Here is a 17,561-nt window from a genome sequence, read left to right as displayed (position 1 = left end):
CTACCACTTTCAAACTTTATTTTTGTTCTTCCTGAATGGCACACATTCTTCAAAACTTGTGGTGTTCTCATTACTGCTATTCCACCAAGTACCTGCCCTACTCATAAATGCTCTCAGATCCCACATTCACCAGTTGATTAAGTTTCTCTATTTTATTGCCATATATCTGTCAGTATATCAAGACATTTAAGACAGAAATAGAGCTTTCCTGATTTTCACAAAACTCCTTTTCTTGTGCAAACTCCATCCTCTGCTCCACTACATAATTACCATTCCTAGAAAGCCATGACACAGGGAATAGGACAGTCAGCTGAAAGGGGCCATTTTCTGCTAATGAAACTGCTACAGAGAGAACAAATTTCGCAGCCACTTCTAGCTAGAAGTTATAATATCTAATGGTTGTCCAGCTATTCACTACTTCCAATTTTTTTTAAATGTACCAGATAACCATCTATATAAATCAGTTCACTTCCTAATTCAGTAAAAATTCTGCAGCTATTTCTGTAAAGTCATATTCTACATTACAGTTTCTCCAATTTGATCACAGACTAACTTCAGCATTAAATAAGCAAACCTTGGTTTTGTTACCATAAAAATGTTTACACTTATTATTATTAGAATAAATTAAATTTAAAATAAAACAAATGCACAGAGTTTTCCCTGGGGAAAAAAAAAGGGCAGAAAAACCTACAGGTATTTATGCGGGTCACATTGCTTAATAAGCTTGTGCAAGTCATTTGAATACTATGGAGATGGAGACTGTAGAAAAACCTGATTAGAATAAAATATTATTAATTAAGCCTTATAATATCCTGAAAGATAGGCAAGTGATATGCCTTTATAGAGATGACACAAATTGACTAGTTCAATGTCACACTGCCTCAGGGAAATGATAATTTCCAATGAACTAACCTACAGCTTTCAGGTGGGCTTCATTTGTGGGAATACACAAAAGTTCCATCTTCTCCTGAAGAAGGGAGGAAAACATCTTTCATCTCTTATTAGTCATAGTGCTGAAATATCTTTAGTGCCCTCTGGTGTGCCTTTCAGCAATCAGTATATGCATAAAATGAAAATTAATGACATTGATCTGAATACAACCTTTGGTTCATCTTTCTGACTACTTCTAAACAAGCCTTCAATTTCCCAGGACACACAGGAGATACAGTTAACATCTCCATGGCATTTATTGACCCAAAGCATCAGTTTAAAAGGTAGGTTTTAGCAAGTATCCTAAATTTAAACATTAACAGAAAATATAGAATTTCACTCTCTGTTGATTCAATTGACACTGTGAATTCAGTTCTCCACACCTCTAGCAGTCTCACTTTTGACTCCAATAACACTACCAGAGCCTCTCCTGTTTGACTTAATACTACTATATTTTTAACTAAAAAAAAAAGCCAAAACAAAACAAAAAAAAACTAAAAAACACCTCCCTAAACCATTTTCACTTTTTCCACTTTCTCATCCATTTCATCTCTTCCTGCTTTAATACAGAGGAGTTTTACAGAAATAAGTCGTACGACCAGTGTAAATTTCACTGTTTACCCTGTATCTGATACAACTCCGGATCCCATATGTTCAATCTAGCAAGCCTTTGGCCTTAGGAAAATCAGAAGAGTAACCCAAACCAGGAGAAAGCTATTGATTTTTATGTCTGGGTGATGCTTTTGCCATACCAGTGACCATCAGAGCTGGCAACTGCACGACTGTGAGATTTCATGCAAAGGACACCACACGAGGGATACCTCGGGGAGAAGAAGTGGGAACTTCTGTCAGCAGCCCAATGTGACACTGAATCAGCTGCAACAGCAACCGTGACCTATTCAAATCTGCAGTCCAGTTTTGGGCTCCCCAGCACAAGATGGACATCAGCATAGTGAATGAGTCCAGCAGAGAGTTACCTAGATGATTCGGAGGACAGAGCACTTGATGCACTGGGAGAGACTGAGAGAACTGGGTTTGTTCAGCCTTCAGAAAGCTCTGGCAGCATCTTACTACTGTCTAAATCTATGTAATGGGAAGGTGTAGATAACAGAGACAAATTTTTTCAAGTGGATGGAACAAGGTTCAATGGCTACAACTTGAAACATGCAAAATTTCAATTTAATATAAGGAATTTCTCACTTTTTTTCTAAACAATAAGGGTGATCAAGCTCAGAACATGTTGTCTGCAAAGGCAGTAAAATCTATGTATTTGGAAGTATTCAAAACTCAGCTGCACGCAGCCCTGAGCAACATGCTCTTGTTTAAGCTGCTTTGTGCACTGGGCTGGACTAGATGACCTCCAGAAGTCCCTTCTATTATACCTCAGTCTATGAGTTTATTAAGTGCATCAACTCTTTTCGTATAATCACACCAAAATGATTCCTATTGTATTTTTCCTTCTGAAAAAAGGACTAGAATTTGAATATCAAAACACAATGTGCTTTAATTCGCACTTCTTATTTTTTTAAATAAGAACATAACCACACTCAGGGAAAACATTCCATTTTCATCACTCACAAGAAGTGACTAAAGGAACAGCTTTGAGACACCCTTGCTCAGCTGAGACATTTCAAATGGCACATGTTCATCCACAAACCAGTTTGCCTCCTGGAGTGATCAGGGCTGCTGGATCTGACCCTTACTGAATTCTGAACAGAACAGAGCATGGGCAAACCCACCCATTCAGGTAGGTACTGCCAGCTACCACTGGCCAGATGTAAAAGACTGTGGTTCCCGAACCAAGAGGATCAGCCTGAGACACCTGAAGAATTGCAGCAAGCTGACAGAACTCTAAAGCACAATATTGACCCTGCACACAACATGTTGTCTCTCAGGAACTGAGTTTTACAGCTCAGAGAGGAGCAGGCCAGATATCCATGCATGCCAGTCACAAGAAGCCAAAACTCAGCTGAGGGGCAGCATGAGTTGTGAGCCAAGAACAACCAAATTCAGTAATTTAGGACCTGATTCAGAAATCACATTTCCCCATTGCCCTCCTCATATACAGTGATAATTTAGCTGAAAATAAAACAACAATCAGCTGTTTCCAGCAACAGTGAGAAAGATGAATAAGACAGCCATCAAAACTCCTTTAGGTATAGGAAAAAGGTAACATTCTGGACAGATTTTCTGGAGTGTAAACTTAATTTTTATTTACTTATACTGTTAACTCTGCATGCTTTAATCCTTCTCTGTTTCACAGGCTGTTTAATGAGGACTTAGCACAAAAGTACAAACCCACTTCTGACAGAACAGAAGCTGGAAGTCAGATTCTTCTTCATATTGAGACTATTCAGGCAGACCAAACTGCATCCCCTTCATCAGACCCATGCCATTTTGGTAAGTTTCCAGGCGGCAACACTGACTTCAGTGTACAAAACATCTTTCTGTTATCACTACAGATAACATCTGAACTTAAAATAGAGCTAACTGTTGCATTTAAAGCCATGGTACCTGACCCCATCCAAAACTACCTCAAGTTAAAAAAACTAACATACTATGAAACAAGGGAAACTACACAAAGAAATTTGATTTGGAGTTAAAGTAATAAACACAGTGGTATTATCTTAGGCTATTTACATCAAGAAATTGGATTCTGACTCACATGCTGCTCATCACATGGCTAAAGCAGAAATAACCACTCAAGCCTCCAATCCATTTTGCCCATGGCAAAGAAGTACTGTGAATAACACATCCTTACAGTTTCCACAACAGGACATAAGGAACGCTAAAAATCTTTGACTGAAAACTCTGGAAACTGTTTCACCAGCCGTTCACGTGAGGAGGACTGAAATCTGTCAGAAGCAGCAAACAGATCAGTGGGGGTGGTAACCACTTCAGTCATCCTGCTTAAAGTCTTAATTCAAATCGGAAATCTGTAGTTCTGGACATCTTCAGGTGCCCAGTTTTGACTCCACCTGGCACGAGTGAGCACTGTGAGCCTGGCTGTGTGACACAGCCACACGACACAACAAGCAGGGCCCAGCCTCCCCTGCCACCCTGGTAGCACCCAGCACCGCAGGGCCCTCCGCTGACCTGCGTGTCAGGGGCCTTTCCATCGCTTAAGTCACGAGCCTCAGACACGGTGAAGGCAAGAACTTTAAACACTTCTTTTCTTTTTTTTTTTCTTTTTTTTTTTAAAGTTATTAGGATGTTTTGAATGTGACCAAAATGAACCAAACCTCAGCAAAAGGGAAGGAAGGCAAGGAGCAGTTTTTGACAAGCTACAGCCCAGCCGAGGCAGCAGCCCCGGGCAGAGCCGAGCCAGCACGCCAGGGAAGCCAGGACACTCCCAGCCCCGGGAGCGGCGGCGGGGCGGACGCTACTTACAGCCCTGGTCTCATACAGCACCAGCTTCTGCACGGAGCTGATCAGGGGGGCGGCCGCCGCCGGCATGGCGGCCCCGAGGCAGGGCCGGGGCGGGAGCGGCGGGGGCTGCCCGGGGACAGCCCAGGAACAGGCGGTGGGTCCCCGCCAGAGCGGGGGGGGACACACCGGGAGTGAGCTGGGACACACCTCCGGCAACGGGAGAACCCGGAAGTGGCGGCGCGCCACCGCGCCGGCGCACCCACGGGACGGAGAGGGAGCGCGCCTGCGCCGCCGCCGCCACTGCCGGAGGGGTCGGCGGAGCAGCGTCACGCGCCGCTCCTCGGCAGCGGCGGCTCCTGGCAGCGGCACCGGGGCGGGCGAGGCAGCCGCAGCCGTAGCCGCAGCCGCTGCTCCCACCGGGACGCGCTCCCTGCGAGGGGAGCACGGTCAGCACCAGGAACAGCTCCGCAGCCCCCTCGGGGCCTCCGCCTCTCCCGCCTCTGAGGGGCGGGGCCAATGTCAGGGGGCGGGGCCTCTGTCTCACCCTCCCTGACAGGGCGGGGCTCCATCTCCCTGGGGGCGGGGCCAGGTGCAGGGGGCGGGGCTCGGCAGTTGCCCGGGTACCGGGGCGCGCGCGGAGGTACCGGAGCCCTCGCGTGCGACGTAAGTGCCCCTCCGATCCGACCCCAGGGAGGCGTCCACCGGGACATGGTCCTGGGAGTGGGGACGGTGTGCGTCTGGCTGGTTGGTTTAATTCTTTGCTTTGGTTGTGGTGTTTTTGTGAATTTGGAAATTGACCCTTAATTGTGAAGGTTTGGGAAGGGGCGAAACTGCGGGGAACGGCAGGTAAAGCTCAGCCGGTGCGTTTCCTGTGAGAGAAATCGGGTGTTGGTTCGCACGTGGAGGCCTTTTTTTTTTATATATTAAAATACTTATTGCGAAGGTGCCTGAATGTTTCAGTTTGACGTTTCAAGACTCTTTTCAGGTTTTTTTTTCAGATTTTTCAGATTCTCAGTAGAATTTTCAAATTCAGTTATTTAATTTAAAAATGACTGGGGGTTTTGTGGGCTTGTACTGGGTTGTATGGAGGTTGTACTGGGGCTGCATGGGTGAGACTGAAGTGGCCCTCTAAAGAAAGTCAAAGGGTTTTTTTGCCTTCTTCAAACAAGCTTTAACAAGCTTCTCACATTTTTGGCCTCCGTTTGTGTGAAAGGCCCACCCAAATTTTCTTCCAACTTACCTTAATTAGAGGCTTGTTTGGGTTTTAATTTGTTGCATAGCACTGGATGTGCAGCTTCTGGCAGTCCTGGAAAAGCTGGGATTTGTGAGTGAGTGGACTATGAACCGTGATTTGATTCTGCAAAGCCTTATTCATGTACCTACGTGTGGTTCCACTGACCATGACGGGGGCCTTCTGTGTCTGAAGCTCAAAAGCGAAGGTCTTAGCGGGCCCACGGTACATTTCAGGGACCAGAGAGACTGTGTGGTGATTGGAGCAGGAAGGACAAGGCAATGAAACAACTAAAAAAGAGCAACAGGCAGTTTGAGAGTCAGGAAAAAGTTGTTATCAACTGCCCCTGGGGATCCGGGGCAGTTCCGACAGTCTCTTTTTTTTCACAAGTGACTTTTCTCTTAGTAATGGGTACGTTCTCAATTGTGTACATTCTCTAAATGCTTTTTCTTCTTATAACGGTTTGTTGTTTTTTTTTTACAAAGCCATTTACCTTGTAATTCAGTTCCACTTGAAAGTCATTTTACACATATGTAACTACTGTATTTTTCTCCCAGTCTTAGATAATACATGGCTTCGCAGGAGGAAAAACAAGCTCAGCCCTTTACAGACATCTTTGATGAAGATGAGGCTGAAAAATCCTTTCTGTTGTCCAAGCCCACTTGCTTAATTATCTTTGGAAAGCCAGTAAGATGTCTGATAGAAATTTTTTCTTCAGATATTTTGCTAACAATTTTACTTTTCCTTTCAAAACATTAGTTTAGCGATGCTGCCAAAAGGATCGAACACCTACTTTTTCACCTTTTCCACTCTTGAAATCCTTCAGAGTGTGGTAAAGATTCTGATCTCATTTAATGAGGCCAATTTTTGGCCTGAGTGATCGATCAGGTACAATTAAAAGTGTTAAAAGTTACATGTTGCTCGAAAAATTTCTTTTCACATTGACAACTGGATGGTTTTTATTTTTGTGGTGGTTTAACCCCAACCAGCAACCAAATCCCACGCAGCCACTCACTAGCCCCAGTGGGATGGGACAGAGAATCAGAAGGGTAAAAGTGAGAAAACTCATGGGTTGAGATAAAGACGGTTTAACAGATAAAGCAAAAGCCACGCATGTGAGCAAAGCCAAAGAAGGAATTAATTCACCACTTCCCATGGGCAGGCATCCCCAGGAGAGCAGGGCCCCATCATGTGAAACGGTTACTTAGGAAGACAAACACCATCACTCTGAATGTCCCCCCTTCCTTCTTCTTCCCAGCTTTATAAGCTGAGCATGATGCCATATAGTATCCCTTTGGTCAGTTGGGGTCAGCTGTCCCAGCTGTGTCTGCTCCCAACTCCTTGTGCACCTCCAGTCTCTTCACCAGCGTGGCATTATGAGAAGCAGAAATGCCTTGTCTCCATGTAAGCACTGCTCAGCAGCAGCAAAAACATCTCTGTATTAACAACACTTTTTTTTGGCACAAATCCAAAACGTGGCCCCATACTTGCTGCTGTGAAAAAAAAATTAACTCTACCCCAGCCAAAACCAGAATAATGTTATTAAGTATTCTAACTTTTAAAAAACTTGATGGATTAAAGACATAAGTAGCCATAAAAGAACCTTAAGGTTAATGTACCGACTTACAGATGTGCAATGAGATATTACGTATCTTAACCTTAATATTAAAATTCTGACATAGTTATATATCATGTATTGGGAACATCTGAAATCCAACAAGATTGGATCCAATAAGGTTTGTACTTCATTTCAACTATAATTCAAGATCTCTCTTTTTCTCAAATAATTTGTGGCCTCCCGTACTTAGGAAAATGCAATGTTTTATAATCCTAAACTTCTCAGATTTTTCTCTTACCAAATGTAGGAGACTTTGTGTGGGGGTGCATTAGTGCCTTAATTTGCTGAAGGGAGTTCTTTTTTTGGTACAAGTTTGCTGTATAACATGTCGTATGGCTATATGCACTTAAAAGAGTGCACTCAGCTCAGCAGAAAACTACACTGGACTAGCTTGTCTAATTTTATACAAACATCAGATTTCTAACCTCACATGAAAAAGGTAACTTTACATTTTTTAGACTAAACCAGCATAAAATGCTCATTGAAAAACAATACAAAAATATTCTCATATTCTCAATCATTGCTTTCAGTAGACGCTTTACATTAATACAAATTTAACAAAGGGTTAAAACTGTACAGTCCTTACCAGGAAAACAGGGAATTAAATAGTCTATTTTTATGATAACATTTTTTATTTATATGACTGATGTGTAGAGCACCTATCTTATTTAAGATAGATCTTTTAAGTTAAAAACATAGTACCATTAAACCAAAACCAAATATATATACTTACATCACATCTGTAAGGTTTAAGGTGTGAGAAGCTGGAGTGTTTGCTGATACACTGTTAAGTGGGAATTGTGATTTATTTGTGGATTTTTACTATTTTTTAATCACAAAATTTATCTGGGGTAAGCAAACTGTCAAAACAGGTCTTCGTAAATCCCCTTGGAAAAAAGGGGCACAATCCTGAGGGTGGAAGATGGTGAGTTACAAAAAATCCCATTCAGGTAGCTGTACTCTTAGATGCTTCATTTTTCTTGATTGTGTTGGTTCCTCAAGACTCATATAAATGATAAAATAAACATTTTGTTGGTATCAAACCAAATTTGTGGACTAACAAGGGCAGTTTTTAAGCATTTGTTGTTTTAGATAAAGAATATTATCCCTATGTATCCTACTCAGAAAGGCTTGAACGGGTTTGCATCTTAATAGGCTTTGAGGCTGAAGATAATAAATTTCAGTCCTAAAGGGTTTCTCATAGGAATATGTGGGCAAATCATAGCTGAGTTTTAGATAGAGTTACTCAGAACCAAAGTCTTTGATGATAATTAACTGCAAAGGGCAGTAGCAGTATACTAGCAATGCTAGGCAGTATACAATAGAGGATGGTAATAAAAGAGTGTTCTGTGTTTGTCCAGTGCATAACTCAGAGGCCCTAATCCCAATGGCAGCTTGTAGTTGTTTTTATCATATGAAAATATATTCTTTATTGTGTGATATGTTTGCGGGTTTTTTTTTTTTTTTTGTTCAGCCTGTTTTTCTTTTAAAAGTGTATTTTTTGTTTCAAGGGTTCTGGAAAGAAAACGTTAGCTAGAAAACTAGCACAGAGATGGAATTGCATTTTCATAGAAGGTAAACATACACTGTATTTGGAACATTGCAATTGTTTCACAATATCTTTTGGTTTAGAGTGTCCTTGCTGTTCCCTGTAGCTCAATAAGGCATGTTTCTGATTCCAGCAAAGGCTTCTGATAAGGACCAAGTAACCATTTTACCAGAAATACAATTGCTGATAATGGCTTTTTAGTTATTGAAAGTCTTAGAAAATCACTGTGGGGTTTTTTTTCATCGTAATCAAATTCTATTCCCAATCCTGTAAGGTGATTCATGTGACCCTTCTTGTTCACATGGAAGCAACTCATTCAATTCCAGGGAGCACAGACATTTTCCAATACAGACCATGAAAAAATAGAAGGATCTTTCTTTTCTTTTCTTTTGTGAAGTGTTCAGTGCAAGGTGGATGTCCTCCAGGAAACAGAAGCATAGCTTTTATATCACTACAAGTAGTAAAGGAAGTAATGGGAACTGGCATTTTCAAATTTCTAAACCAAAAATATCCAATGGCTTATTTCAGAAGGTGTAGTTAATTTCTCCCACCATGCATTTACCAGAATAAAAGGTGTCATTTAATTTTTTAAGCTATTGAGCTACATTTCTGACAGTCCCTCTCATCAAAGATTTTTGAAGATTTGTAGAGTAAAACCTGTTATGTATAACATTATCTTATTCCCTATAAACACATTGCTTGAGATTTCTTTTTCATTTTGAGGCATCTTAGAAAGAAAGTTCCTACAGAAAAGAATTAAATCTCTGGAAGTTGTTTGAGGTTTTTTTGGTCCTAATTTTGTCAGCAGTAAGTAAAGAAACGCTAAAAAAGATGTAATTTTTTTAAAGCCCTGGTAATATTTTTATATCTATGACATTATAATTCACAAATCTTGATTCTTTCACTGAAGTTTTATGAAAGAAAGAAAACTTTTACACCACATATGTCCTACCAGTTTGAAGAGTAATACAATATTTTTAAGTAAAAGAAACACAATATAACCTTAACTATGAAGCAATTTCTTGAGTACCTCTTTGGGAACACCAAATTATAAATCAGATGTTATGGTATATATGTGTAAGTTGTTCTGATTATGAACTTATTCTTTACATATCATTTATGCTTAAGTTTTGTCATTTAAATTTGCCCCCTGGTATTTTTTTATTGTTCTAATGAAAACTCTCTAGTGGACAGGGTAACACTTCATATTCCTATGAGTATGTAGTTCTTTATCAAATGAAGCATCTTTATCTTCTTTTGAAGGTTTGGACCTCTAACATGGTACAATTCAGTTTTAATAAAGTGCTTTTTGGACTTATGTAACTATAGAATTTTAAATTCATATTATTGTATAACAAAAAATTAATACCTGTTCCAAACCATAGATCAGACCAAAATCAGAAGGCACCTCAGGAATGTACTTAAGCCAATTCACTCTGTTTGAAAGTATTTAAACCATTACTGTCAAATGTCCATCAGATTTGTTTTTAGAATCTCTAGGCAGTCTATCTCTGTAACACAGTCTTTGCCATTAAAAAGTTTTTCTTATGACTGATCTAAATCTCACTTTCTGCATTTTTAAGCCTTATTTCTAGTAGATTCAGAGAATTATTCTTTTCTAATTTTGCTCATGATATTTCTTTTAATCTTTTGGTTAGTGTACCCACACAATATGTGTACACACATATTCCTTCAACTTTAGCTAGTAAGTTTTTTTTCACTTTCTGCATCAAAAAAGAAAGAAATGAAGAAATTCAACATATATAAACATGAATAATTGAGTTCAGAAAGGACCTCCAGAAATGACTGAGTCTCAACCTTCCTCTCAAAGCAGAGTCAACTAGAGAGGGTTGCTCAGTTGAGTCTGGAATATTTCCAAGGATGGAGACTCTATGTCCTCTACTTTCATGATGAAGAATTGCTTCCTAATTACCCCATTCAGATTTCTCACGTTCTTCTTATGTCTGTTGCCTCCTGTCCTAATTGCACTTCTGTGAAGACGGTGGTTCTGAGTTTGTGATCTCCCAGTAAGTTTTAGACAACAGTAAGATTTGTCTGTTTTTCTTCAGGCTGAACAAGGCCAGTTCTTTTGGCCTTCCTAGTACATTCAACACTTCTAATCATATTGGTGCCCACTTCTGGACTTGCTCCATTGCAAAAAAATATCTGTCCTGTGTTGTGTTAAAAATAAACCAAGATAGAGAATTATTAAATAGGAAAAGTGTTCACAGTCTTTCTATCTTTCTATCCATTTATCCAATGAATAGGTCAATACTCATAAATAAAACAGGGCCAGGATGCACACAGATTGCTGATTTTCAGTTATCTGTATCATTTATTAGTACATTCCCTGTCTCAGCTTTGGCCCGCGGCAAATGCTGTTCTCCCAAGCACCCATTCACTGTATGAAGGATGGTATGTGCAACAGTCATCAGTAGTAGTAGGAACAGTTGGAAAACAGCCACTGTGTTTGAGAAGAAAGATTATGGCCGTATAGGCATGAGCCACCTGGTTTCAGGACCTTTCCCTGACCTGGTTTATTAGTAATATAAATGTAACCTTAAGGGTCATTCTTGAAAACTTTTGTAAAGTGTCTGCTTATTTAATTTGTACAGAAGTTTGAAAGACTTCCAGGATTGTTCTGCTATGATGCCACTGTCCACATAGAGAGAGGGCAGGTCTTTGAATTTAATGAATGTCAAATTTAGTATTTATTTAATTTTAGATAATTAAACTATGTAAGAAATAGGTTCTTAATGACTTTTTTAAAGTAGATGGTTTTGTGTTTCTAAGCAGTTCTGCTACATCTTGCTTTTAAAATTTAGGAAGGGATTGAGCTGAAATACTTATCTATGGATTACAAAGGAATAATGCTGATTTAATATAAATCAGTAGTTAAAATAATCCTGCAAAACTGCTGTTGTGCATTTTTCTGTAGTATATACAGGGTTAAATCGTAGGGAGAAACACCTACCCAAACCTTGCCAGAAGGCTCCAAGTTCTGGGTGGACAAAGTACAATAATGGCCCTAATTATAATGGGTGTTCATTCAAAAGTAGTCTGATGGCTTGGAACACACATACATACTCTGGTGTGTGTATGTGTGTGTATTTATGTATCTGCATATACCTGTCTGTATAGAAAATACTTTTTATTAACTATTTTAATTTTCTTCTCTCTGATGTGCTCTGTCAGCTTCAGAAGTAATTCAAATAAATATTCATGAAGAAACAGAATATGGACTTAAGGTAAAAGTCTAACCTTCTAGTGAGTTTTTTACATTCTTGACAAATCCATATTGTGTAATACTATGTTTTGCATTTTACCTTAGTGTCAGGAATTGCTTTTTAAAGGTGAAAGTATTTCTGAGGAACTGGTTACTGAAATGGTTCTGCAAAAGCTTGAGTCACCAGAAGTTGCTCATTTTGGTAAGTATGTTTGTAGCTTAAACTTCTTAGAATGTGCTAGCTGTAATTTTCATAGAATCAGAGAATATGCTGAGTTGCAAGGGACCCATCAGGATCATCGAGTCCTGTTCCTGGTCCTGCACGGAACCATACCATCTGTGTCAGAATATTGTCCAGGTGCTTCTTGAACTCTGTCAGGCTTGGTGCTGTGACCCCTTGCCTGGGGAGCCTCTTCCGGTACCCAGTCACCCTCTAGGTGAAGAACCTTTTTCTAATATCCAACCTAAACCTCCCCTGGCACAACGTCAGGCCATTCCCTCAGGTCCTGTCACACGTCACCACAGAGAAGAGATCAGTGCCTGCCCTTCCTCTTCCCTTGAGGAAGTTGTAGACTGCAAAGAGATCTCCCCTCAATCTCCTCCAGACTGACCAAACCAAGGGACCTCAGCCACTCCTCATCAGGCTTCCCCTCTTTCCACACTTTATATCCATTGGTGCTCAAATATGATTTATTTTGTATTAGATGGTAACACCTTTTATCGTGCTCTTCAGTTTGTGAAATATCAATAAAATGAGTGTGTTTAGGGATTAATTTACCAATATGGGAGATCAGAAAGTGTCATACCAGTCCTATGTTGTGTTAATTTTGAGAAAATTATTTTGCCCCAAATTTTAAGTGTTGCTATGACTCTCACTTGACAATATTATCTGGTTAGAGGACTTTAACTATTTAAAATACAGCTTTTTTAAAAAATACTTCTATAACAACAACACAACAAAAACCCATCATCAAAAAAATTTCAAACATTTTAAAAAATTAAAAAGAAGGAAATCATATTATTGAAAGTGCAAAGTATTATGGTCTTTTTTTTTCTTAGAACATTGTTTGTTCCGTTTCTGTTTTGTCACAGAGAGTGAGATGAGAATAGTATTGGTAGTAGTAATAATTCTTCTATTTGCAGAAAGATTATGTTAATTGAGGCTGTCAAGACTAGTGCTGCAGATCTTGCTAGTCTGAACCTGCTTTCCTGAAGAAAAAACAAATACACTGCTAAATGAAAAGAAAGTAAAAAGGAAATGTAGGTTTTTTCCTCATTCTGACTTTTATTTGAAATTTCCATTATAGGAGAGAGACAGATGTAATGGCAAGAAAATTTTAAGTTTCTTCTACTCTGAAAACTAGCATGCTTTTTGAGCTTTCAGTTGCAATGGGTTTTTTTTTTCTTCTCTAGTCCAAGACCCAACAGTTTTGCAAAATATGCAGCCTTAACTGATGAAGCCAGGCTTTTAAAACAGTATAAAAAAAGACAGAGAAATAGGGAATAAATGAAAAAAAAAAAAAGGTATGATGTGGACAGAAAATTTGCTGGAAGAGGTATCAGCAGAAAAGCCAGTCTCTTAATCCATATGTTAGGACTTTAATAAAGGCATAAAGAGGTATTTCTGTTATTGGAGTTCCCCTTTTTGAGTCTGCCTGAAGATGCCAGAGGACACAGAGATCCTAGAGACTGTAAAGTTGATAAAAGTTTCATTCTTGTAGCCAGGACATTTTCTGTATTACAGATACCCCAAAGTAGCAAGGAATAGAACAGCCAACATTTTCACTATTTTTCCTACCAACTAGAACTGATCTCCAAAACCAGTTTTGTTAAATATTTTCTAGTTCTAATAACTTTTTGTTTGATCAATTACTATCTTAGTATAATCCTTGGGAAGCTTAAGCTTTCAGCAGGAACTAATCAGTCAATTCTCTGTTAATTATTCATTAAAGATTTAAGAAACTGTTTTATGAGAGGCTGAGTTTTTTACTTTTAATGTTTGAAAAATACAAGTTTTTAAACAGTACACACAATAAGGTATTCTTTCAAGTTATACTCTTCTGTCTTAAATAATAAACATATCATGTTGGAGACTGATGTGCCAGAGGTATCCACAAGTGCTAATGCAAATTATAATATTTAAAAATTGTAAGATGCGAAAACCAGATTTTTTTCTTTACTTCCAAAGTAGGTGAGATATGGATCTTGTAAGCTACTTCTTGAAACAAACAGTGTCTCTTATTAAAATAACATAGACACTGTACAATAACAAGCAAACTTTTATTTTAGGGCATTGTAGAAAAGAAAATACAGAATTATAACCTCTGTGTAATTGATACACTTCCTCTTTTCTTTCTTTTTTTTTTTCAAGAGAGGAAGAAAACCAGAAGTTCATATCAGGTTAACCTAAATAATATTTGCAAAGGAAAAATCTGTGTCATTATCACAGGAGGGAACTACTCTATTAGCATACTCTAAATCAAACCAGAAGCAAAGTTGTTTATTGATTTATTAACTGACAATCAGCAAACTGGTGATCAGTGAAAAGATTCAATATCAACCACAAAACAGACAAGCCACAGCACTAGGCACTTGCCATATATAATGAACACTTACAAATTTTTGAACATCCTCATAAAACTGATTCCAGGGAGTATACTCAAACTGGCATGGTTATGCACACAAGCCCTCTCTCAAAGATGTGTAGAAGTTAGAAGCACACATTCCCTTTTCTGAGAGTACATGTTCACCTATTTAAGCATGCTTTCTGTTGGAAATGCAGGCACATCTTTGTGTGCCATTTCCTGCAGTCTCCTAAGCCGTACACCAGTGAGAAAGTTCCCCGTGAGCTCACATACACACACTGGGGGTGTGGGTCACTGTGTATTTAACCTTGTTCTGTCAGTCCAGTAGTTGAAATGCAGATTACTCAGAGCATCCAAGAAGGAGGCTGTTCTGCCAGACCCTAACCAGAAGGCTGTGGTGCTGGCACATCAAACCTGGTTAGGCTCCTGTTCTTTTGCCTTGCTCTAAGATCTCTTCCACTGACCACAAATTTTAATGCTTCTCTTCAAGGTGGCTCCTTATCCCCTCAAAAGTTTCTTGGTAATCCCCTGGTTGCTATCTGATCTGGTTGATGGTTGCCATAGCTATACCTCATCATTGTTAGTCTCCCCACATTATTGGTTTGTGGGCAAACACTCTGTCAGAGAACAAACAGTTTCCCATGTTACACTCCCATTCTCATCACATCAGCTATTGTTGTCTGGGATGTGTTGGTAAGCAGAGACTGTGCAGACTCTTCACACCTACCAGTTAGAATTCTCTAAAGGTATCGACAACTTAGAATCCAGGATTTTAATTTCCTAGAGGAATGACTATATATTATGCTCTCTCTTGCTTATCCTCTTCTATAAATTTTGCATCTATGGATAGTAGCTCCCCAAAGAAGGAGAAGTCTTCACTCCTAATATGTCTTGCAAAGACTGCTATGTTTTTGTGCTGCCCAGACTTGCATTTAAATGTTAGCACATAAAATTCTAAGCATGCGCCACCTCTCTAAGGGAATATTATCATTATTTGGCTAAAAAAAATCCACCCAATTCTTTTTAGTCTCTCCTTCTGGCCTTATAAATATTGATTTTCTTGCTGTAACAGTAGTTCTTGCTGCACCAGATGCAGCCGTTAGTAGTTACAGTACTATCCTGGGAACTTGAAGCCACGATTTCATCTGTGGGGCTGAGCACTGTAATAATACTAGGAAAAAAAGTACTATTACCACTATGCTTGTCATATATAGCCAACGTCTGCTTGCCAAACAGGACTCAGCATTGTGAATCCCGAGTGAACAGATGCTTCCCAAGCTGGGTGCCTCTGCCTGCATACTGTGTGCATAGCGCGTCCTTTTGAGAGGCAGGAGTGTGGTTCAGACTCCCTTCCTTGTCCATAGAAGCAAAGACCTTCCAAGGTTGTATAAAGCAGGTGGTCTGAGTATGATCTTTAACATCCTCATAATTCTTGAGTTAACAAATTTTGGGAGTACTCTATATAAAGTTGAGAACAACACACTTTTCTGTATTTCATCGGAAGTAGACATGGGTGCACAATTTTTTTTAGTAGTGTTATATCATATACATGGTTTAAAATTGTGCCACTAAATGTATTGTTTAAAGACAAGTAAAACTAGCCCTATATTTGACATAAGCTTCTAGAAAATGTGTTTCATAAAATGTATTTGTCAGGTTATGTTCTCAGTGGATTTCCTTCTCTCTCGGAGGAATACATGACTGTTTCACAGCAAATAGAGAAAATAAAGAATCTAAAATTAAAACCGGATTTCCTGATTAACATTAAGGTAATGTCATCTTCATTAACTTGCTAATAATTTTCTTAATTATTAGTAGACTCATATGCTGCGTATGCCAAAAGATCATATTTTCCTCTGTGCACTTGAGTATAGTATTTATTGAGGAGCGATAAATTGTTCTCTTTTATATTGGAATGGAATTTCACTATTTTATTCCATTATAAGCATTGCTCAAGTAAAATAATGAACATTTCCTAAAACTTCAGCAGCAGTTACAGTCTTTGCACCTCTACCGATTAGAAGATAGAGGTTTTCAAGAAAAGGAAATTCTGAGTAACATGATTATTATGGGATTTTGGATAAATGTACATCCGCCATCCACATATTGCAGGAAAAATTTTCCCACATATGGAAGTTAGAAAGCAAATTGTTTTATTTTTCACTCACTAATTGTGAAACTGCTTCTTATTCATTATTCATTCATCTTGTTTACAAATCTCAATTTGTAGTGAGATATACCAGATATTTTACAGAAGTGACTCTGATATAACCAAAGAACCATAAATCGTTGGAAGTGTAGGATTAAGAGGACTTTCTCATTTTAACCTAAAAGAATGGTCTTGCTTTCTACTTCCATATTAGTAAAAAAACAAGGCAACAGGGACTTTTCAGACATCAGGCTGACTGCTTTGGCCAAACATCACTAACCTGTCTTATTAGTCAGAATGGGATGGCCATGCCCAAATTGCCCACTGGGAAAGGCCCTAGGCCTGTGCCGTTCTCCAGATTGTGCCCAGCTATTCACTGGGGAGGATACTAGCTGGCCCACACCAAACTGCCAGATTCCGTGCAGATAAAATAACTGTATAGTCATGAACAAAGTTTCAGACCCTTCTTGTAATGTTATATTTATTATCAACTAGATTATTTCTCTCTTTTACTTTGAATGTGCAGAATGAGCTGCTGAGGTAGCTTTGAATAGTCAGCCTCTGGTCTTGTGCTCCATTCTCATTGGGATTTTGATTCTGGTTGTCATATCTATGTGTTTTTTCAGATGCTAAGCTTCAGGGTATGGATCTGTTCTATGACTTTGCAGATTTAACTGCATGTTTGTTTTAATCCTGTACTGTTAAGACTTAATTTGCTTGAATATGCACAGTAAAAATTTGTGAATGCCTACTTCAAACCTTTTTCCTATGGTCGTGGAAAGATCTTAAAATATTAGAGAAACGTATTTTTGTGCTGCTTTTCAGGCAGACTTGATTTTTTTCAGGAAGTCAATCTTTGTTTTAATACCAGGTAGTGAGAAATCCCAGTTCTTGAGAATATGTG

General features: G+C 39.0%; 2 protein-coding genes across 5 annotated transcripts in view; one reads left to right on the top strand and one right to left on the bottom strand.

The window, feature by feature from the left end:
• Positions 1-4,455, bottom strand: part of FIG4 (FIG4 phosphoinositide 5-phosphatase) — a 60,372-nt gene extending 55,917 nt beyond the window's left edge. The window contains exon 1 of the mRNA XM_027633863.1: positions 4,321-4,455. Coding sequence (XP_027489664.1) covers positions 4,321-4,386 — 66 coding nt within the window. The 5' untranslated portion in view covers positions 4,387-4,455. The remainder of the gene's footprint in view (positions 1-4,320) is intronic.
• Positions 4,456-4,960: 505 nt separating this feature from the next.
• AK9 (adenylate kinase 9) overlaps positions 4,961-17,561 on the top strand; it is a 55,755-nt gene continuing 43,154 nt past the window's right edge. For 3 of the 4 annotated variants that reach the window (XM_027633069.1, XM_027633054.1, XM_027633075.1), the window contains exons 1-6: positions 4,961-5,028; positions 6,088-6,217; positions 8,660-8,723; positions 11,893-11,945; positions 12,029-12,125; positions 16,165-16,277. In XM_027633069.1, coding sequence (XP_027488870.1) covers positions 6,101-6,217; positions 8,660-8,723; positions 11,893-11,945; positions 12,029-12,125; positions 16,165-16,277 — 444 coding nt within the window. In that variant the 5' untranslated portion in view covers positions 4,961-5,028; positions 6,088-6,100. Of the gene's footprint in view, positions 5,029-5,064; positions 5,160-6,087; positions 6,218-8,659; positions 8,724-11,892; positions 11,946-12,028; positions 12,126-16,164; positions 16,278-17,561 lie in introns of those variants that run through there. The other variant, XM_027633061.1, reaches the window with a different exon arrangement.

The sequence above is a fragment of the Corapipo altera genome, unplaced genomic scaffold (assembly GCF_003945725.1).
Source record: "Corapipo altera isolate COAL_440 unplaced genomic scaffold, ASM394572v1 2b, whole genome shotgun sequence".
In the NCBI taxonomy this organism is placed as follows: Eukaryota; Metazoa; Chordata; class Aves; order Passeriformes; family Pipridae; genus Corapipo; species Corapipo altera.
Note: the sequence above shows the minus strand (reverse complement) of the source record. Positions and strands in the feature narration are given on the sequence as shown.